This window comes from Triticum urartu, chromosome 2A, assembly GCF_056163025.1.
Source record: "Triticum urartu cultivar PI428250 chromosome 2A, HENAU_Tu73, whole genome shotgun sequence".
Taxonomy (NCBI): Eukaryota; Viridiplantae; Streptophyta; class Magnoliopsida; order Poales; family Poaceae; genus Triticum; species Triticum urartu.
The window spans coordinates 91,534,951-91,557,545 of NC_141874.1; the positions used below are offsets into that span (position 1 = coordinate 91,534,951).

At 48.2% G+C, this 22,595-nt stretch overlaps 1 protein-coding gene and 1 pseudogene across 1 annotated transcript; both read right to left on the minus strand.

Annotated features, from left to right (window-relative positions):
* Positions 1-8,889: 8,889 nt before the first annotated feature.
* Positions 8,890-14,620, minus strand: LOC147983995 (uncharacterized). Its single transcript, XM_087540944.1, has 2 exons — positions 13,762-14,620; positions 8,890-9,239 (listed from the first exon to the last, which is right to left on the minus strand). Exons 1-2 carry the CDS (start codon positions 14,618-14,620, stop codon positions 8,890-8,892), a joined length of 1,209 nt encoding a protein of 402 aa, XP_087397070.1.
* A 2,530-nt stretch (positions 14,621-17,150) lies between these two features.
* On the minus strand, positions 17,151-17,894 carry LOC147983996 (uncharacterized; annotated as a pseudogene).
* Positions 17,895-22,595: the final 4,701 nt, after the last annotated feature.

Sequence of the window (22,595 nt, forward strand, 5' to 3'; positions counted from 1 at the left end):
GAATCTAGCCAAAATGCAATAAAATATGATATGCAATGATGATCTAATGTATAACATTCCAAATTGAAAATTTGGGATGTTACATAATCGGAGTGACAAATCCTATTCTCGAAATACGCCAACCGAACAAGTACCTTCGGAGACACCTGTAGAGCACCTTTATAATCGGCCAGTTACGTTGTGACATTTGGTAGCACACAAAGTGTTCCTCCGGTAAACGGGAGTTGCATAATCTCATAGTCATAGGAACATGTATAAGTCATGAAGAAAGCAATAGCAACAAACTAAACGATCAAGTGGTAAGCTAACGGAATGGGTCAAGTCAATCACATCATTCTCCTAATGGTGTGATCCCGTTAATCAAATGACAACTCATGTCTATGCTTAGGAAACTTAACCATCTTTGATCAACGAGCTAGTCAAGTAGAGGCATACTAGTGACACTCTGTTTGTCTATGTATTCACACATGTATTATGTTTCCGGTTAATACAATTCTAGCATGAATAATAAACATTTATCATGAAATAAGGAAATAAATAATAACTTTGTTATTGCCTCTAGGGCATATATCCTTCACTCGGAACTCAACTCCCCGGGACACTGCCACAACCCCTAAATGTCAGGAGGTACCAAGAACAATGCTCTTGTCACAAAATCATCGGAACGATTCCAAGATACTCGCATGATCCTAAATTTTTTTCGTGAAATTTGAGGATAGAAGAGTCAAAACTCTACATCAGGAAGCCTCACCAGAGCGACGAAGGGACTGAGGAGTAAAAAGAATCCTACTCTCCGATATATATAATCCTAAGACTCAAAACATTTTCTTCTATACTCGACAACGTCAGCGATTCGATCAAGCAGGGGGCTCCTAAGTCAGGGAAGGCTCTGATACCAACTTTTAACACCCATAATGTGGCTATATCTCCCACGTGTCGGGGCAAGACTTAGAGGCATAGCCGCATGGTAGGTCTATCGCAAGAGGGGTAATCTTGACACATCCCATGTACTGAATAAGAAAGGGATAAAGAGTCGGCTTACAATCGCCACTTCACACAATAAATAAATATATCATACATCATCCAGAATACAATCAAGGTCCGACTACGGAACCAAAATAAAGAAAGACCACCCCAAATGCTAGATCCCCGTTCGTCCCAACTGGGCTTCTCTACTGATTATCCGGAAAAGAAACATAGTAACGGCCCGAATCATCGTCGAGCTCCCACTTGAGTTCGGTAGCGTCCCCTGCACTGGCATCATCGGCACCTGCATCTGTTTGGAAGTATCTGTGAGTCACAGGGACTCAACAATCTCACACCCACGAGATCAAGACTATTTAAGCTTAAGGGTGGGAAAAGGGTAGTGAGGTGGAGCTGCAGCAAAGCACTAAGCTTATATGGTGGCTAACTTACGCAAATGAGAGCGAGAAGAGAAGCAAAGCATGGTCGAGAAGCTAATAATGATCAAGAAGTGATCCTGAAGCTACTTACGTTCAAGCATAACACGAGACCGTGTTCTCTTCCCGGACTCCGCCGAAAAGAGACCATCACGGCTACACACGTGGTTGATTCATTTTAATTAAGTTATGTGTCAAGTTCCCTACAACCGGATATTAACAAATTCCCATCTGCCCATAACCGCGGGCATGGCTTTTGAAAGTTCAAAACCCTGCAGGGGTGTCCCAACTTAGCCCATCACATGCTCTCACGGTCAACGAATGATATTCCTTCTCCCAGGAAGACCCGATCAGATTCGGAATCCCGGTTACAAGACATTTCGACAATGGTAAAACAAGACCAGCAAGACCACCCGATTGTGCCGACAAATCCCGATAGGAGCTGCACATATCTCGTTCTCAGGGCACACCGGATAAGCTAAGCGTACATGTACCAACATAACCCAAGTTGCCAAGGGGCGGTCCCGCACGGTGCTCTAGTTTGGACCAACACTCAGAGGAGCACTGGTCCAGGGGTTTAAAATAAAGATGACCCTTGAGTCCGCGGAACCCAAGGGAAAAGGCTTAGGTGGAAAATGCTAAAACCAAGGTTGGGCCTTGCTGGAGGAGTTTTATTCAAGGCGAACTGTCAAGGGGTTCCCATTATCACCCAACCGCGTAAGGAACGCAAAATAAAGGAACATAACACTGGTATGACGGAAACTAAGGCGGCAAGAGTGGAACAAAACACCAGGCATAAGGCCGAGCCTTCCACCCTTTACCAAGTATATAGATGCATTAAAGTAAATAAGAGATATAATGATATCCCAACAATATCCATGTTCCAACAAGGAACAAACTTCAACTTTACCTGCAACTAGCAACGCGATAAGAGGGGCTGAGCAAAGAGGTAACATAGCCAAACAATGGTTTGCTAGGAAAAGTGGGTTAGAGGCTTGACATGGCAATATGGGAGGCATGATAAAGCAAGTGGTAGGTAGCACGACATAGCAATAGAGCGAACAACTAGCAAGCAAAGATAGAAGTGATTTCGAGGGTATGGTCATCTTGCCTGCAAAGTTCTCAGAGTTAACGAAATCTTGATCCTCGTTAGCGTACTCAACAGGTTCATCGACCATGTACTCATCTCCCGGCTCTACCCAAAGCAAGAACACAAGCAAAGGACCAACAATCAATCACAGTGCAATGCACAAGCAACATGATGCAAAATATCACTACAAAAAAAGACACATCCATGACATTTTGGGCCGAACGAAATTTTTTTCTGTCATACATATGACACTTCTATGACGATAATTGTGACAAAACCCAGTATCATCATAGATGTGGTGGGCTCCTACTTCTATGACAAAAAATCATGACAGAAAATGGGCTTTTCGTCCTGGGCGGGCCGGAGACGCAGCTGCATGACATTCTTTGGGCCTTCCTTGACGGAAAAAACCATGGTAGAAGCGAGGGGGAGGAAAATTTCGGCGAGTTCCCGGTTACGGTGGGAGGTCGGGGGCCGAGCGATGTGCGTTTCTCTCATAGACGTTGGCTCTAACTAAACCCGAGCGAGGTGTTGGGCTCTAACTGAACCCGAGCGATTGCACTGTAGGCTACGCGTTACTGAACCCGAGCGATCGATCGATGGCTGTTAACTGAACCCGATCGAGCGATTCCTTCGCTACTACTGCTAACTGAAGCCGATCGATGCTGCCTCTGGGATGAACAGTGAGCGTTGCGGGGGGTTTGGATGAACAGTGAGCGGTGGCGTTGCTTCTGGATGAATAGGACCCCGTGGTGTGGTGGAGGGCTAGATGAATAGTAAACGGTGGAGGGGTGCCCGTGGAGGGGTGGTTGAACAGGACCCTGTGGTGTGGAGGGGTGGTTGAACAGTAGCCGGTGGAGTAGCGCGCAGTGGAGGCTGGATGAAAAAGAGCCCGTGGAGGCTGGAGGAGGTCGACGGTGGAGATGAACAGTATCCCGTGGAGTCCCGTTTTGCGGTACGCCACACCCCTCCCGATGAACAGGACCCCTGTTTCGACCGTAGGAGGTCCGTTTCGTCCGTTTTGCGGTACGCCACACCCCTCCCGATGAACAGGACCCCTGTTTCGACCGTTGGAGGTCCGTTTCGTCCGTTTTGCGGTACGCCACACCCCTCCCGATCAACATGACCCCTGTTTCGACCGTAGGAGGTCCGTTTCCTCCGTTTTGCGGTACGCCACACCCCTCCCGATCAATAGGACCCCCGTTTCGACCGTAGGAGGTCCATTTCCTCCATTTTGCGGTACACCACACCCCTCCCGATCAACAGGATCCAGTTTCGAACGTGGCCGGTCGAACACAAGGCCGTTTCCTCCGTTTTGCAGTACGCTAGGCCATGTTTCCATCGCCTGCTCTGTCGAAGCCCTCCCGATGAACACGACCACGCATTCCGTTCCGACCCAGCCGGTTGGCTCCCACGCGTTCCGTTGCCTCCCGATGAACACGATGCATTCCGTTGCCTCCCCATGAACATGACGATGTTTCTCTGTTCCGACCCAGCCATGTACACAAGCCCTGGCCGTACGTATGCGCGAGTAGGCGTTCGAGACCCCGCCCGTATATACACATACGTGGCCGTATTTTCTTTCTTGCACCCTGGCCGTTGTACGTACGTGTACATGCTACGTGCGCGCCTCTACTATGTCACGTGCGCGCCTCTACATCCACCGGTACTTAAGTACGTACACGTTCGCGACCAGAATGACAACGCTACGTACGCTTCGACCAGGTGGGTCGCGACTGTCAGGCACTTCCTTGCGTGCGAAGATGTAGCTGGTGGGTCCCAGCAGTCAGGGGGCGAATCATTTTTTTGCCCGAATGCACTTCCTTGCGTGCGAAGATGTAGCTGGTGGGTCCCAGCAGTCAGGGGGCGAATCATTTTTTTTGCCCGGACGCACTTCCTTGCATGCGAAGATGTAGCTGGTGGGTCCCAGCAGTCAGGGGGAAACGTTTTTTTTCGCAAAATACGGTGGCCCGTCTGGTGGGTCCCCGCTGTCAGGTGGAGGAATCATTATTTTGCACGTAATAAGGAGGCACTTCCTTGCTGCGGCCGTGGACCTAGCTGTCAGCCTCTCCACGTACAGTCCACGTCCGATGGAAGTCGTTCCTTGACCATGTTGACCACGCCGCGCCGAGAGCACCAGGACTAGGAAGGGGACGACTTGGAGCCAGAGAAGACGCGACAGTGGATGCCCACGCGAAGTGGAGTACGAGGGTTCACTGGTTCGGCTGCGGTGTGAGGCTGTTGTCGCCGCAGAATAATAGGGGGGTTGGGTGAGTAGAGGGATGGCCTTGCCAGCGGTGGGAGTAGTAGGGGGCGGTGAGGCCTCCGCGGCATCACAGCCGGCCACGTGAGGCAAGAGCACGCGGCACGACCGGCGCTGGTTTGGGCGGCTGGAGCAAGAAGCCTAGAGGTTAAAGAAGCACTACGGCCGTTGGATGAACATCATACGGTAACAGGAGCTAGAATCATTCATATTTACTAAGTTGACAAAGCCCTCCGTCCCCGTCAACTTGGTAGGCCCACAAGTCAGCCTCCCACTATGCTGGGTTCCAGCTGGCAGGGGGAATATTCATTTTTTTGTGCGTAATAAGGAGGCACTTCCTTGCGTGCGAAGATAGCTGGTGGGTCCGACATGTCAGCGGGGGCACGTTATTTTCGCGAAATACAGAGGCCCTTCCGGTGGGTCCCAGATGTTAGGTGGAGGAATCATTATTTTGCGCGTAATAAGGAGGCATTTCCTTGTGTGCGGCCGTGGACCCAGCTGTCAGCCTCTCCACGCATAGTCTAATTCCGATGGTGTCGTTCGTTGACCATGTTGACCACATTGACCATGCCGCGCCGAGCGCATCCAAGGTGGTGGACGACGGCGAGGCCCCGGACAACAACGAGCCGGAGATAGGAAGACGCGGGAGTAGAGTCGCAGACGGAGAGGTGTATGAGGGTTAACTAGTTCTAGTGCGGTGTGGTTCGGCAGTCGGTGGAGAAGAACAAGAGGTGTGGAGGGGTGGAGGGATGGCCTGGCCAACGGTGGAGTAGCGCTTCATAGCGAAGCGTGCTAAGCAGAGCTGCTAGCAGCAGGAGGCGAGAGGTGGTCCCGGCGGTGCTGCTGGAAGAAGACGAGAAATTGAAGATGGATGCCGGTCGTTGGATGTAAATCCAATGGCTAACATGTCAAAATCATTTGTTGACTAAATTGACAACGACTTGTGTTGGCTTTGAGCTATTGGCCCACATTTCAGCCTCCAAAAATGTGGCACGTATTCAACCCATTTTTTCAGAATTTATAGTCTTTTTTTGCGTGGTAGAATTTACAGTCAATTTGATCTTTTTTTTGAATTACAGCCATTAGCTGGGCTGGGTGAACAAATAATGTACCGTCCATGCGGCCCATTTATTTTATTTCCTAAAAAATTACAGGCCATTTGCACTTTCTCGAAATACACGATTTTGCTGGGCTGATTCGAATTATAATGTTGGGTTGGGCCAGCAATGTTATCAAAAAATAAAAAGGGGCTGAGCATTTTGTTATAAATATATTTAAATAATAAGTGATATTATTACATTCGTCCTTAAATCTTACCAAGCTTTTGTACACAATCACTAGGATTTTCGTGCCAAAACAATCCAGGATTTTATTTGTTAAGAAATTACTTTTATAAGTTAATAAGATGTGGGATATTGTTTTCTTACATATGTAAGTATCTGTTAAATATATGATGACAATAAAAATAATATATAATAACATATAAAAAATATTTTTTTAGAAAAACAGGGAGCATCTCCCCGGTTCCATTGCTGAGAACGAAACCACAACACATTCTGATACAGCAGCTCAAAGAGCAGTTCGAAAGCAAAGGTAGAAAAGCTACAAACTAGGGGGGGTGGAAGAACAAGTTCTCTGAATAACACAAATCACTCGAGCGGTGCCAAAGGCAGAGCGGATAGAGCACTCAAATGACACAAGGAGGGTCCAGCAAAGCCTTCATGGTCTTCAACCGAGGGGTCGTGTCAGCCTGCGGCAACCAGTAAGCAAGCAGAGATACCGGGCTGGAAGGCGTAACATGGTGGATGTCCCTCTTTTTCGGCGCTAGGTGCCCATCATCTTCATCAGAGATCTTGAGACGAGCCCACGGGTCCAGCCCCAGAGCAGGTCGAGCCTTGTTCAGCCACAAGTGATCGCCAACGGTTTCTGGAGGGATCTTGTTAGGGTTTCCATGAAGCTCATCAACTTGTCCTTGTCCGATCCGGAGGAGAGAATCGCCCAGTTCCTCACCATGTTCTTGATCAACCTCAAGGCCTACGGAATGGAAATCCAGGAGGTGTTACTGAAAATCATAGCATTTCTATATTTCCAGAGGCACTAAAGGACAACTGAGCTAACAATATTTAAAACCGAGCACTTTTTGGTAGCAATCCAGAATCTGGCAACAGATTCGAAGGATGAGCCAATCTGACTAGAGAAATATTCCTCAATGTGGGCCCAGAGATGTTTAGCAGCTATACATTGAAAAAATAGGTGAGAACAAGACTCTTGTTCCAAGCAATAAACACGATCAAGGGGTTTGATGATGTGTCTCTTCCTAAGGTTATCCCTAGTCATCAATTTGTTTTTGGAGAGAAGCCAGAGAAATACATGAATTTTAGGGGGAACTCTCAATTTCCAGACAGCAGGGATAAACACGGGTTGAACCCCTCTAAAGTTGATAACATGATAGAGGGAGCTGGAGGAATACTTCCCCTTATTGTCTAGCTGCCAAATCAGGGCATCCGGCTCGACAGTAAAGGTAATGCTTTTGGCAATTTCCTCCAACTGGAACCATTGTTCCATGAGACTATCACTAAAGTTCCTTCTAAAAGAGAGTTTTAGGCATTGACCGTCCCAAACTTCATTGACACTTTTGTTAAGCTCATTGCAGACAGAGTAAATAGGCCAAAATTGGACTACTAGGGGGGATGTGCCAAACCAAGTATCTTCCTAGAACCTGGTTCTGCTCCCATCCCCTATGTTCCATCAGTAGCCAAATTTCATAGCATGCATAATAGATTTTAATCCTTTCCAGAATCTAGAGGTCTTATGGTTGGAGGAAGGGACAAAAATATTAGGTTTATTTCCTAGGTATTTATGGGCAATAAGAAGCTTCCAGGGTTTCAGGTCTTCCTCATAGAATATTTTAATCCAAGACCCTTGAAGACAGATGTTAATTTCTTTGAGGTTAGGTATGCCTAGGCCTCCAAAATCTTTTTTCGTAGAGACTAGGGCCCAATTAGAAGGTGTAGCTTCCTATTTCCCTCAAAATCATTCCACAAGCAATGAGACATCTGAGAATTGATGAGGTTCACTGCCCATTTAGAGAACTGGAAGAAGGAGAGGAGATACACTGGAATACTAGCCAAACAAGCTTGTATGAGGATCAATCTACCTCTATAAGAGAGAAGTTTGCCCCTCCACCCAGCAATCCTTTTAATGATTTTATCCAGAAGGGGTTGGATATCCTCTCTCCTCAGTTTATCATAGTGGAGAGGGATACCTAGGTACTTAATGGGGAAGTTACCTTTATTACAGACTAGAATAGAGAGGAAGTCAGCTAACTCCTGATCATCCATGTTGATAGGGATGAGTTCACTTTTAGAGTAGTTGATTCTCATGCCTGAGACTTGTTCAAAATAGGTTAGAACAGTTTTCAGATTGCTAGCATGTGTGGAGTCATTGTCTAAGAAATGGATGGTATCATCTGCATATTGAAGGCAGATGATGCCACCAGGGCAGACCTCGGGATAGAGCCCTGCAATTAGACTATGATCAGTAGCTTTGCTCAGCATTTTAGTAAGAACGACCACTACTAAATTAAACAATAGCGGGGAGATGGGGTCACCTTGCCTAAGGCCTTTACCAGCAAGGAGAAAAATCACTTTTACAGTTATTTAACTTGACCCCAACAGACCCCCCATGAGTAAGTTGCTAGATCCAACTAGTCCACTTACCCCAAAACCTCTAAGCTCCAGGAGTTTCATAAGGAAATCAAGGTCAACTTTATCGAAGGCAGTCTAAACTAGAACTACCATCTAGAGAAAAATTCTCACAAACAGAGCCTTCAGATCTATTTTGGTGAGGGTAAATAAAGGAAGAGCATTCAATGCCATCATTAAGAGAAGTAACATCTACACCAATCTTAGAAGCAATGGCATTGAAGGAAGGATCATTAAAGTTGGAGAAGGAAGTGTGTTTCATACCCTGCGGTTTTTGCACTTCCATGTTCTGAACGTCTTTGAGCTATTGAGCTTTTCAATAATGGTTCTCTTGTCACCAGCTACCCTGGCACTGGTTCTGGTGACTTGAACAGGACCCCATTTGGGAAGGTGCTTCTCCTTAGGAAGGGCAGGGAAGTCAGAGTTGTATTTTCAGTCCAAATTGTCTGGGAGTTCAGTTGTTTCAACAAGTGCCTCTTGATCCTCTTGTACATCTACAGAACCTTCTAATTCCATCAAATCATCATCTTCCAAGAGCTCCATTTCCCTGAGGAGGTTGAATCCATCAGTTTCATCAAGCACAGAATTCAAGATCTTTTCTCGCGTGCTGAGTTGAGGAGTGTATAGAGAATCAGGGAGGTGTGTCTTGAGGACTGAAGTGGGTGTAGTTTCTCCAAGCATCTGATTGTGGCCAAAAGACTGTCCTCTGATCTTAGGGGCCCCAGAATTGGCAGCGGGCCCTTTATCTGATTCAGATCTAGAGCTCCTGTTGGATTCAGCATCTTCAGTAAGATTGGTACCAGTTTCAGTTGCAGAGACATATGTACCAGCAGAGAGGTGTTGGAGCACGCGGTACGCTACGCTAGCGCCAAATAAAATTTTCAACCGTGCACCCAAGATCATGCTGCTGGAAATAGATCACGGGATCGTGTTTACCACTAGACGCGCAGTCACCGCATCAGAACTAGAGTTGGTGATCCGTGTAGCCGATCTCCCGAGCCGTCTCCTCCTTGCGTTGCCGATCTCCCACGAACAGCGAAGACCCGTGAGCGGAGATCTCCCGCGAACGACACCCCGTGGTTCCCTCGAACGGTTCGTCCAAGCACCACAGATGCGATGCCTCCAAGGTATCCACACGTACGGGGAGCAGCATCGAGCGGCGGACTGCTAGGTCCGGTCGCGCGGCATGGGCGTGGGGAGTGGCGGTGGCTAACCAGGGTTCAATTCCCTCAACCCTAAGTGGTGTGCCCACTCCCCTTTATAAAGACCTCCGAGGTGGGCTCAACACTTGAGCCCACTAGGAGTCCACATCCATTTTCCACTCAGATCCAATCCGAATGGGCTGCAGCCCCTTAAGTGTGCGACCCTATAGGTTCACGTACAAATGGACACGACCAGAGTCAATAGTTGGTAGCGGCTCCTAGCAGAACGTGCCAACTCCCATGTGGGCATAAAGTCGTTTGACGAACCTCAACAATGTGGCATATGCAACATTCCTTTTGCCTCACGATATTTGTTGTTGAGCTCAAGGCAAGTACTTGTCACCCTTGTGTTAGCTCGACCTCTCTTCTCGAAACCATGATACAGATTCCTGAACTGGGTTAACACTTAACCCAAGTCGCATGGCCATGCTTTCCGAATCTGATCACTCGAGAGGGCCCAGAGAATATCTCTCCAAATAGGAGGGGCAAATTCCATCTTGGTCAACCATGTCTCGCGGCATGTCTCACGACTCACCCGAAAGCTACCTTTATAAGTACCCAGTTACGGAGTAGCGTTTGATAGACCCTAAGTGAGTCGATCCTCATCCCGAGAATATGCGAGGACCTCAGGTCTAGGACATGGCATAGACATTGCACTTGAGACTAACAGATGAGTATATCTCGCTGCGTCTCAAAGTGGGTCTGTCCGGCTCGCTGATCTCCATCCCCGAGCCCATACTATCGGTTTAGAATCTCCATGCACATGACTTGTGAAACATAGTCATCAACCGAGTCGTATACTAGTCAAGGATATGTGTCCGCATAACCTTATCAACTACGGACCATTAAAACAAACATCATACAATACATAGTTCTACAAACAAGTCACATACTTATTGATACATGTCATTGATGATGTTCAAGGACAATACAAAGGACTCATAAATACATATGGAAATATCACCATCACATGATTGCCTCAAGGGCATATCTCCAACAGTCTCCCACTTGCACTAGAGTCAATCATTTAGGCATCGTATGCCCATGGAGCTCATGTGCGCCTCATGCTTCGGACGAGGGAGAGGCTTCATCAATGGATCAGCAACATTTGCATCCGTGTGTACCTTGCATATGTTTACATCACCTCTTTCGACAATGTCGCGAATAAGGTTAAAACGCCTGAGTATGTGTTGGGTTTTATGATGGTTCTGTGGTTCCTTGACTTGCGCAATTGCAGCACTATTATCACAATAAAGGTCCAATGGATTAGACGCGCCCTCAACCACACCAAGATCAGAAATAAAATTCTTCACCCAAACACCTTCTTTTGCAGCTTCAGAAGCCGCAATGTACTCGGCCTCTGTTGTAGAATCAGCTACCATATCTTGCTTGGAGCTCCTCTAGCTCACTGCTCCTCTGTTCAGAATGAACACAAAACCAGATTGCGATCGACTATCATCCCTATCTGTTTGGAAACTAGCATCGGTGTAACTCTTTACAACGAGCTCATCCTCACCTCCATAAACCAGGAACATATCCTTAGTCCTTCTCAAGTACTTAAGGATATTCTTAACCGCTGTCTAGTGACTCTCCCCTGGATCAGCCTGGTATCTGCCCACCACGCTAAGAGCAAAACTAACATCGGGACAAGTACATACCATAGCATACATGATGGACCCAACAGCCGAAGCATACGAAATCCCATCCATGCGTCTTCACTCATTAGGAGTCGTAGGACTCTGAGTCTTGCTAAGACTAATGCCATGTGACATGGGCAAGAAACCTTTCTTGGCATCTTGCATGTTGAACCGCTTCAACACCTTGTCAATATACGCACTCTGGCTTAATCCAATAAGCCTTCTCGATCTATCTATATAGATCTTGATTCCCAAAATGTAAGCTGCTTATCCCAAGTCCTTCATAGAAAAACTATTTTTCAATGAGTCCTTGACAGATTCAAGCATTTGAACATCATTTCCAATCAATAATATGTCATCCACATATAAGATCAGAAATGCAACTGAGCTCCCACTTACCTTTTTGAATACACAATGATCACAGTCATTCTTGATGATGCCAAACTCTTTGAAAGCTTCATTAAAATGAATGTTCCAATTCCGAGATCCTTGCCTTAATCCATAAATGGATCTCTGAAGCTTGCATACCATGCTAGACTTCTTTGGATCGACAAAACCCTCGGGTTGTGTCATATACACATCCTCGGTTAAATTTCCATTAAGGAAAGCCGTTTTGACATCCATCTGCCATATTTCATAGTCGAAATATGCCGCTATAGCTAGAATGATCCGAATTGATTTAGGCATCGCTACCGGTGAGTAAGTCTCATCGTAGTCAACTCCTTGAACTTGTCGATAACCTTTAGCAACAAGTCGAGCCTTATGGACTGTGACATTTCCGTCCATATCAGTTTTCTTCTTAAAGATCCACTTGCACTCAATGGCTCAAACGCCATCTGGCAGATCAACCAAGTTCCAAACTTGATTGTCATCCAATGACTTTAATTTGGATCTCATGGCCTCAAGCCATAACTCGGAATCAGGGCTCTCCATCGCTTCCGCATACATAGTCGGCTCGTTGTTCTCCAAGAACAACACATTGCAGTCATGCAAATTGCGTAACCTTTCCGACCTCCGTGGAACCGGTGTCGACTCCACTACGGGTTCCCTGACTAACTCCGGTGTGACAGTATCACCTACCGGAACGTCCCCGTGTGGTTCTCGAATTTCTTCTAGTCGGACTGTCCTCCCACTAGCCTTCCTATTGAGAAACTCTTTCTCAAGGAAAACTCCATGTCGAGCGATAAACACTTTGCCCTCTTCACAGTTGTAGAAGTAATATCCCAAGGTTTCCCTTGGATATCCCACGAATATGCACTTGTCCGATTTGGCTGTGAGCTTATCCGACTGGAGTCGCTTGACATATGCTTCACATCCCCAAATTTTCAGAAAAGACAAACTGTGACTCTTCGCAGTCCATATCTCATATGGTGTCTTATCTACGGACTTAGATGGTACCCTGTTCAGTGTGAAAGCTGCAGTTTCTAGAGCATATCCCCAAAATGACAAGGGTAAATCCGACTGACTCATCATCGATCAGACCATGTCCAACAGGGTCCGATTCCTCCATTCCGACACACCATTTCTCTGTGGCGTACCCGGAGGAGTCAGTTGTGGAACTATTCCATGATTCTTCAGATGATCATCAAACTCCTGGCTCATATACTCACTGCCAGGATCAGATCTTAGAAGTTTGATTTTCTTGCCGAGTTGATTTCCCACTTCATTCTGAAACTCCTTGAACTTTTCAAAAGTTTCTGACTTGTGCCTCATCAAGTAGACATATCCATATCTACTCAAGTCGTCGGTGAAAGTCACGAAGTATTGGAAACCACCTCTGGATGTCGTGCTCATTGGTCCACATACATCACTATGTATAAGTTCCAACAACTCGGACGCCCTCTCGCAACTCTTTGCAAAAGGAGTCTTAGTCATCTTACCGAGTAGGCAAGACTCGCATGTCTCGATTGATTCAAACTCAAACAAAGTTAGAATTCCATCATCATGGAGCTTCTTCATGCGCTTTTGACTAATGTGTCCTAGTCGACAATGCCAGATGTAAGTCGGATTTATCTCATTAGGCTTATGCCTCTTGACATTGATGTTATAGACTGATTCACCTTCAAGATCTAGGATAAATAACCCATTTACAACGGGTGCAAAGCCATGAAACATATTATTCAAGTAAATAGAACAACCATTATCCTTAATAATGAATTTATAACGTTGTCTCATCAAACATGAGGCAGAAATGATGTTTCGACTCAAAGCAGGAACACAATAACAATTATCAAGTTCCATTACAAATCCTGAAGGTAAATTAAGTTGCATAGTGCCGACGGCCAATGCAGCAACTCTTGCTTTATTCCCGACGCGAATGTCAGCTTCTCCTCTTGCGACATTCCTAGTTCTGCTTAGCCCCTACATCGAGTTGCATATCTGAACAACCGATCCGGTATCATATACCCAAGAGCTACTAGAAACATCAGCAAGATAAATGTCTATAACATATACAACAAGTGTACCTGAAGAAGAAGTCATACTTCCAGTCTTCTTTTCCTTCTCGGCAAGCCACTTGCTACAGTTCCTTTTCCAGTGTCTAGGTTCCTTGCAATGAAAGCAAATACTCCCCGAAGCCGTCCCTGATTTAGGTGCAACGGCTACAGTTGGAGTTGCCTCCTTCTCTTTGCCCTTTGCCTTAGCCTTTTTCTTGGACCAGCTCTTCTTGAACTTAGCCGAGTTCTGCACCATCAAGACTTGACGATGTGTACCTTTCTTGATATCCTGCTCTGCCACTTTGAGCATCCCATGCAATTCAGTGAGCTTCTTTTCCATCCCATGCATATGGTAGTTCGAGATGAACGGCCCATAGCTGTCCAGAAGAGAACCCGGAATTGTATCTGTGGACAACTCATCCCCAAGTGGGAAGCCTAGCCTATCCAGAGCTTGCATGTACCTAATCATCTTGATCACATGCGGGCTCAGTGGATCACCCTCTTTCATCTTACAATCCATGAAGGATCGCCAGACATTGAACCTTTTGGTCCTAGCCTGCATTTGAAACATGCTCTTAAGGTTCTCGATCATATCGAAAGCCTCAGTATTTTTGAACTGCTGCTGCAGATCGGGCTCCATAGAAGCCAGCATGAGACAGCTGATCTCGTTTGATTCATCAACGAGTTTCTGGTAGGCATTTCTGGCTGTGGCATTAGCATTATCGGCAGGTTCCTCTGGAAGCGGATTCTCTAGAACTTGTTCCTTTTTCTCATGCCTAAGAACAATTCTCAGGTTTCTATACCAGGTGGTAAAGTTTGTTCCATTCAATTTATCTTTTTCCAGGATTGATTTCAACGCAAAAGGGGTAACTTGAGCAGGTGGTGCCATTGATCTACAACAGAAATATGCAAAACACTAAGACATGTATTCATGAAGAGTAATTCATATTAAACATTTTAATAAGATCATTACTCCCACTAAAATCAACATCCCTCGGTTGATACTTAGTGATTCAAGATCCAAGATCAAGATGTCAACTAGTGAGCTTTTGCATCACCGCTAGAGGACAAGATCACTCGGTAAGCAACTCCTACTAATCGTATCTCCATATGACTCTTGTTGTTGGGGACATCTCATGCCTCGCCAACTCCTATGCCTCGCAGCCCAAAACTATTTTGATAGCCACGACAAGTCAACCAATGCTCCGCGTGTAAGTGTCCGACACAAACCCATCACTTCAAGGAGATCTAGTGGCACCCTAATTTCATAGGCCCGCCACTAAATATACTTGACATGTGAAGGTGCAGCAATTGGGGAGGCATTTGTACTTGACATTCTTTGAGGGATCACCCTACTTAAAACATCTACCATGCAAAAGGAAGGGTGCATAAAAGGGATAAACATTCACAGGCAGTTTATGTATGTGTGATATGGTATAGCCCCTTTTCACAGCACGTGCTGATCTCCATCTCCACGTGCGCGGTCTGCCCAAGCATGGTTGTCCTTGTGGTGATCTCCATCTCCACGCCATGGTGTCAACCGCCAAGTGTTACGTAAGATACTATGCTATTAAAAACTAATAGCTACTGAAAGTAAATTACATTACATGGCTTCTCATGTTGACACGCAGGTCATTAATACAATACTGGGACAACCATATGGCTCCTCCCGGTTGCCACACTCATGACACGTAGGTCATGAAACAATAATATACAAGCAACATACATGGGCTATACCAAATCACAGTCATTCCCTGCAAAAACGAGTCAGACGTTCTACCGCCGAAGATAAAACCTCCTGAAACTCTATCTTCCAAGCGGATTTTGGGCTAGCCAGAAGCGCCGAAATCCTCCTGAAGATCGACTTATTGGCGCAATCGATGTTTCCTCCATACATCGATAGCCAATCCATACCCAGAATTACATCCAAACCTTGCGATTCCAAAATGATTAAATCCGAGGGAAACACATGTCTACCTATACTCAATGGCACTTGAAAACATCCTCTACTGGCCATATACTCCGCTCCTGGTGAGCTTACTAACATAGGTGTTTTTAGAACCTTGGTGGGCAGTTTATACTTATCCACAAATCCCCTTGATATGTATGAATGCGATGCCCAAGTATCAAAAAGAACGACTGCAGTAAATGACTTAACCAAAAACTTACCTATTACTGCATCTGGCTGGGCTTCAACCTCTTCCACGTTAACGTGGTTCAGCTGTCCCCTATTGAGAGGGTTTGGTTTCTTCCCTGAGCTTCCATTGCCATTTCCATTCTGGGCTTCAGGACATTCATTGGCATAATGTCCGGTCTACTGACGCTTATAACAACTTACTTGGCTCAGGTCTCTCTTGGCTAGCGTTGATGGGTTGGTACGGTTCTGACCGTTGCTTCCCCCATTCCCATTGCCATTCTTGGGTCCATTATGATTATGCGAACTCCCTCCTCCATGGGTATGCTGAAAATGTCCTCCTGATTTCGGGGTAAAACGTGGCTTCTGCTGAGTTCCTGAATTGTATTTCCCTTGTCCATACTTCCTCTTGCGGTTCTCAATCTGTTGCTGCTTCCCTTCAATCATAAGAGCACGATCTACCAACTCCTGGTAGTTGTTGAAAGTTGCTACCATCAACTGCATGCTCAACTCATCATTCAGTCCTTCCAGAAATTTCTCCTGCTTAGCTAGATCCGTAGCAACGTCATCCGGGGCATAACGTGCTAACTTACTAAAGTCATCCACATACTGGCCAACTGTCCGTCCTCCTTGTTGCAAGTTGCCAAACTCATGCTTCTTCATGGCCATAGCTCCTGCTGAAACATGGGCAGTACAGAAACCATGCTAAAACTGATCCCATGTGACAGTGTCGATAGGATAAGTGGCTGTGACATTCTCCCACCATCATGCTGCGAGTCCTTCAAGTTGATGTGCGGCAAAATGCACCTTTTCCGCTTCTGTGCATCCTGCTGTGGTCAATTCCCTCCCTGTCTTGCGGCGCCAATCATCTGCCACTATCGGATCGGTGCTACTAGAGAACACCGGCAGATTCAGTCTAAGGAAACGGGTTAAGTGATCAATAGGTGGTGGTGGTGGGTTGATGTTGTTGTTGTTCCCCAGATTCTGATTCTGGACTAGCAACTGCATCAATGCATTCTGCTGCTGGATCAACTGAGTGAGCTCCGGTGGGAAAGCAAATCCATTGTCACGTCTAGGAGGTATATGAGGGTTTAGAAAAGATGAGAATATAGAATAGATTGAGGTCTAGAGAGAAAACACTACCCATGTGCACATGAGACAAACACAATCATATCACCCAATAAATGAAGCAAGGGCATACAATCGGTCTAGAACTATCGTCATAAAAGTGCTTGGACTATGCTATATATATGGTGTGGAATACTGCTACTGTTATGGTGGTCTACTAGAAAAACTGCTTCGTTGAAGACTCCATGATATCCGCTCCAGCTTCATCAACATAGTCATCATCGCTGTCATGTGGGTCCGAGTCGGTGTCGTCGATGATGATATAGTCCTCCGGACGAATCTCCTTGGGTTCTTCGTCTTCTCCTCCTGGCACGGGGTCTCCCATGAATACTCCTAGATTCCTTTCCAGATCGTCATTCCTCTCCACTAGTACAATGATTTCCTCCTCATAATCTTCGCTTGTAGCTTTGAGTTCTTCCTCCAGCTCCGTGATTCTTGTCATTGCCTTCTTCAGATCTATCATGCCTAAGCATTTCTGGTTCTCCTGACGTCGAATGTGCTAATTTAACTCTTGGATAAAAGCTGCGATTGATCTATCCTTCCTGATGCTGATCATCTCCCATTGCTCATCTCGGCGTCCACAAATCTGATAGATAGTATCCTTCATATCATTGTGGTAAACTTCTCCAATACGTCCCATGGTAATGTGGGATGCCATGCTCTTTCCTAGACTCCAAGCTGGCGCATCAAAGGAAAGCTCTATGGGCTTGGTGACTGGCGCGAACGTCCTTCCGGGAACTTGAACTTGAATCATCCAGCGCTCCTCCTCGGGTAAAGTGGTGTTGTAGGTCCCGGTGAAGCTTGGTACTCCGATGTTCAGGTACTTAGTGACTTCCTTCAAGTGGCGTCCAAAGGGTGTATCCTCATCCGGTTGCGTGAACTTGTTCCTGGCATCCGCCATCCTAAAAGAGTAGAAATGATGAGGAGTCGGAAATGAGAAGAGAGTAGTGATCTAGGTATTTATCTTAGTGGTCGTGTCCTAAAGTCAGCGCGTGCTCTGATGCCATCTTTGTAGCGACCAGACCTCAAACGGTCTAATCTTTGTGCTTCAGTGTCATCCCTAGATCAGTAATGCTGACACGCACAGTAGTTGAAGGATTTATAACAGAGTAGCAATCACACACTTATTACATTGAATGTCTCATAAGAGAACTTATTACAAATAATATGGCTTAAGGCCATCTAATAACGATAACAACGGAAGGCTTGGAAGATAAGTGAGTCCATCAACACCAACCCATCACTTCAAGGAGATCTAGTGGCACCCTAATTTCATAGGCCCGCCACTAAATATACATGACATGTGAAGGTGCAGCAATTGGGGAGGCATTTGTAATTGACATTCTTTGAGGGATCACCCTACTTAAAACATCTACCATGCAAAAGGAAGGGTGCATAGAGAGGGATAAACATTCACAGGCAGTTTATGTATGTGTGATATGGTATAGCCCCTTTTCACGGCGCGTGGTGATCTCCATCTCCACATGCGCGGTCTGCCCATGCATGGTTGTCCTTGTGGTGATCTCCATCTCCACGCCATGGTGTCAACCGCCAAGTGTTACGTAAGATACTATGCTATTAAAAACTAATAGCTACTGAAAGTAAATTACATTACATGGCTTCTCATGTTGACACACAGGTCATTAATACAATAATGGGACAAGCATATGGCTCCTGCCGGTTGCTGCACTCATGACACGCGGGTCATGAAACAATAATATACAAGCAACATATATGGGCTATACTAAATCACAGTCATTCCCTGCAAAAACGAGTCAGACGTTCTACCGCCGAAGATAAAACCTCCTGAAACTCTATCTTCCAAGCGGATTTTGGCCAAGCCAGAAGCGCCGAAATCCTCCTGAAAATCGACTTACTGGCGCAATCGATGTTTCCTCCATACATCGATAGCCAATCCATACCCAGAATTACATCCAAACCTTGCGATTCCAAAATGATTAAATCCGAGGGAAACACATGTCTACCTATACTCAATGGCACTTGAAAACATCCTCTATTGGCCATATACTCCGCTCCTGGTGAGATTACTAACATAGGTGTTCTAAGAACCTAGGTGGGCAGTTTATACTTATCCACAAATCCCCTTGATATGTATGAATGCGATGCCCCATGTCGGAGTAATTGGACACGGATACCCCGAAGACGGCGAGACAATAAATCAAGACATCGGGGCTAGCAAAGCTCCTCAGTCCGACTGCCCGGCCGCTCCTGCCGGCTCCCCATCCGACTGCTCTACCCGGCCGGCTGCCGACTACGTAAACCAGCCGACTGCCGACTACTGCCCGAAGTAAACCGCCGACACCGACGAGACGGCCATACCGCAACGTCATCTACAGTGTATCTGTCCCTGGGCACTGTTTTAGAAACTGCACCAGGGACAAGGAGGCATGCACGTCACATACACATCTCTCATGGGCATGGTGTCCCATGCCCACTTGCCCCCCACGCCAGTACCTAGCTTAGGTAGTAAGCTAGCTCACCTATATATAAGGCACCCATCCATCCATCCACCACATACATAGCCACGCCACATGCACTTGGCCGGCCACAAGACCACTCACGCATGCATGCTCAGGCACATGCAGCCACTAGCTCATATGCATATATACCAAGTCAGATGCCTATGGCACTGACTCCAGATACAGCTCCAGGAGCACTTTGTACTGCTCAATGTACAGCCCAGATATATATCCAGACATGTAGGAGTAGGGGTATTATCTCTCCGGAGAGCCCCGAACCTGGGTAAACTAGCGCGTGCTACTCGCATACCCGTCCCTGGATATTTCGGAGTAGTCTTGCCCTCACATGAAGTCACCTTGTGGCATATGTCGTCTTGCACCCCCCCCCCCCCGTGAGAATACCACGACATTTGGCGCCCACCGTGGGGCTTGGTGCACCGTCGTCCGGAGACCTGTTCTGGACGGGAACCCTTTTCCTCCCTGGCGAGCGCTGCCAGCCCGGCACGCCAGACGGAGTCTGCGCCGACGCGCTGCATGGCGCTGAAATCGCCTGCGCAGCCAGTTGCCTCGCCGATCTTGTAGGCGGGGTCCGCCTCTTCGACGACTCCACATCCGACGCGGGCACAGGCGGCCCCGAGAGCCTCCTCGCGGGCCTCCTCGATCAACTTCACGTCGCCAGCGAGCCAGCTGGGGACTTGGAGTCCGTAGGCTCCAATGATCCGATGTTGGTCGACTCCGACACCGTGTCGCTTGACACGTTCCCCACCAACGTGGTGGTCTACGACGAGCCGCTTCCTCGCGCAGAGAGCGGCGGAAGCACCATCACAGAAGTGCTTGTCATCGATCATGGCGAGCACTCCAGCGGGGGTGATTACGACCCGCTCCACGCGGCGCTGCAAGACCTGGTAGCGCCCATCCCTGAAGATGCCGACGCCGAGACGCTGGAGGCACACCGCCTTCAGCTAGTCGAAGGCGCCAAAAAGCTGGCCAGCATGAGACGCCTGTCAGTAGCCTACCAGCGTGAGATGGAACGCGCGGTGGGCGGCACACCGGCTCCAGCTGGGCCTAGCCGCCTTGGCATGGTCCAGCAGCGCGGTGCAGCTATCGCCGATCTGTTCGGGGCGAATCTCCCCGTCTACGCCACACCTGCGGAGAATATTCGAGCCTCCTAGGCGGCGGCGGACGTGCTGGACAAGTTCGAGGGCGAAGAGCGTCGCTTGATGATGGAGCGCGTCCAGCGACTCCTTGACGCGGCTGCTGAGCAGAACGAGGCCGGCTGCCACACTGATGCGCCGCGCCGACGGAATGACAACCTGCTTCCGCGGCGAGACCAAGGCGCAGAGTCTCGGACGCCGACTAGCGGCGTCCGTGGAAGAAAAGACAAGGAGCCGGCTGCCAGCCACAGTCGGACTCGCATCACCATAGAGCGCGATCGAGACGGCCGCCCAAGAACAGTGGAACGACGTGACAACTGTCTGCGTCCTCCCCCTCGAAGGGAAAGGCGAGTCTCCCCGCCGCCTGTTGATCACCCGACGCTCGGCGACCGCCTTGACTGCCGAGAGGGAGTCGGTGAGAACGACGCCAGCCATCGGATCGACCGTCTCCACCGATCCCTGGCGCTTGAGGAAGAAGATGAGTTGGGTCCGCCGTGTTTTGGCCCCCGCATCCGAGATGAGCCCTTCCCCAAAGGGTTCACGCTCCCCAGAGACACACCCAACTACACCGGCTCCGTGAAGCCGGAGGACTGGCTGGTCGACTACTCCACGGCCGTCAGCATAGCAAATGGCAACAAGCGTGTTGCTGTGAAGTACGTCCCACTCATGCTCCAGGGCACGGCCCGGATGTGGCTGAACAGCTTAAGGCCCCGCAACATCAACAGTTGGGTCGACTTCACCGACGCCTTCATCCGCAACTTCACCAGCACGTACAAGCGACCTCCCAAACCCCGCCAGCTCTCCTTGTGCGTGCAAGGCCCCAGCGAGTCTACTCACGACTACCTCACGTGCTGGGCCAAGCTCCGCAACTCTTGTGAGGGCGTGCACGAGGTGCAGGCTATTGAGTACTTCACTACAGGATGCCGAGAGGGAACCCTCCTCAAGCACATGCTTCTCTGCGATGAGCCAGAAACCCTCGACGAGCTGCTGATCATAGCAGACAAATATGCCACGGTCGATTCCTCCATGAAGACGGAGATTCAAGTCAGCGCAACCGGCAATGTGGCTCCTCAGCCCCCCTCGAACCCCAGCCGGAGACACCAGTCGGCGTCAACAGCAGAACGACCACAAGCGTAAAGCCCCCCCCGCCGACTTCCACCAGTCGGCAGGTGACGATAGTTGAAGACCAACAACCGGAAGTGCAGCCTCCGCTCAGACGTCAGAAGGGCGGCAAGTCCAACTGGCAGCCGGCTTTCTCATATGAGCAGACCTTGGATGGACCCTGCAAATTCCACAGTGGCACAAAGACATCCAATCACACCACCCGGAAGTGCCACTGGCTCACCAGGATAGCCAAGGGAGACGGAATTTTGCCTCCCCCACCTGCGGGACAGCCGCCTCTTCCGCCCCAGCAGCCGGCGGTCAGACCAGTCGGCGCAGTACAAGACAAGTACCCAGAAGAGCAGGGATCATACGTCGTGTTCACCAGTGTGGCCGACGATTGACGCAGCCGACGGCTGCAGCAGCAGGAGGTGAATGTAGTAGCTTCTGATGCACCGGAGTTCATGCACTGGTCTGAGAAGCCCATCAGCTGGAGTCGGGCAGACCACCCCGAAGTAATGCCCAGACCCGGCTCCCATGCTTTGTTTTTGGACGCCACCTTTGCCACCGACAAGCGAGCAGCTCGGTTTTCCAGAGTCCTGATAGACGGCGGCAGCAGCCTCAACATCTTGTACAAAGACACCATGGAGAAGTTGGGAATCAGGCAGAGGCAACTGCAGTCCAGCCGGACGGTGTTCCACGGCATAGTCCGTGGCCTTTCCTTCTCGCCAATCAGCAAGATCTTGATCGACGTCCTCTTCGGAGACAAAGATCATTTCCGCCGTGAGTCAATATGGTTCGAGGTGGTGGACCTAGAGAGCCCATACCATGCACTGCTTGGCCGGCCAGCCCTGGCCAAGTTCATGG

Excerpts from the sequence above, each read along its gene's own strand:
- LOC147983995 (XM_087540944.1), bottom strand. The coding sequence starts at position 14,620 with ATGGCACCACCTGCTCAAGTTACCCCTTTTGCGTTGAAATCAATCCTG. Across the intron at positions 9,240-13,761 it reads AAGTATGACTTCTTCTTCAG|ATGCTGAATCCAACAGGAGC; the intron begins GTACACTTGTTG and ends ATCTTACTGAAG.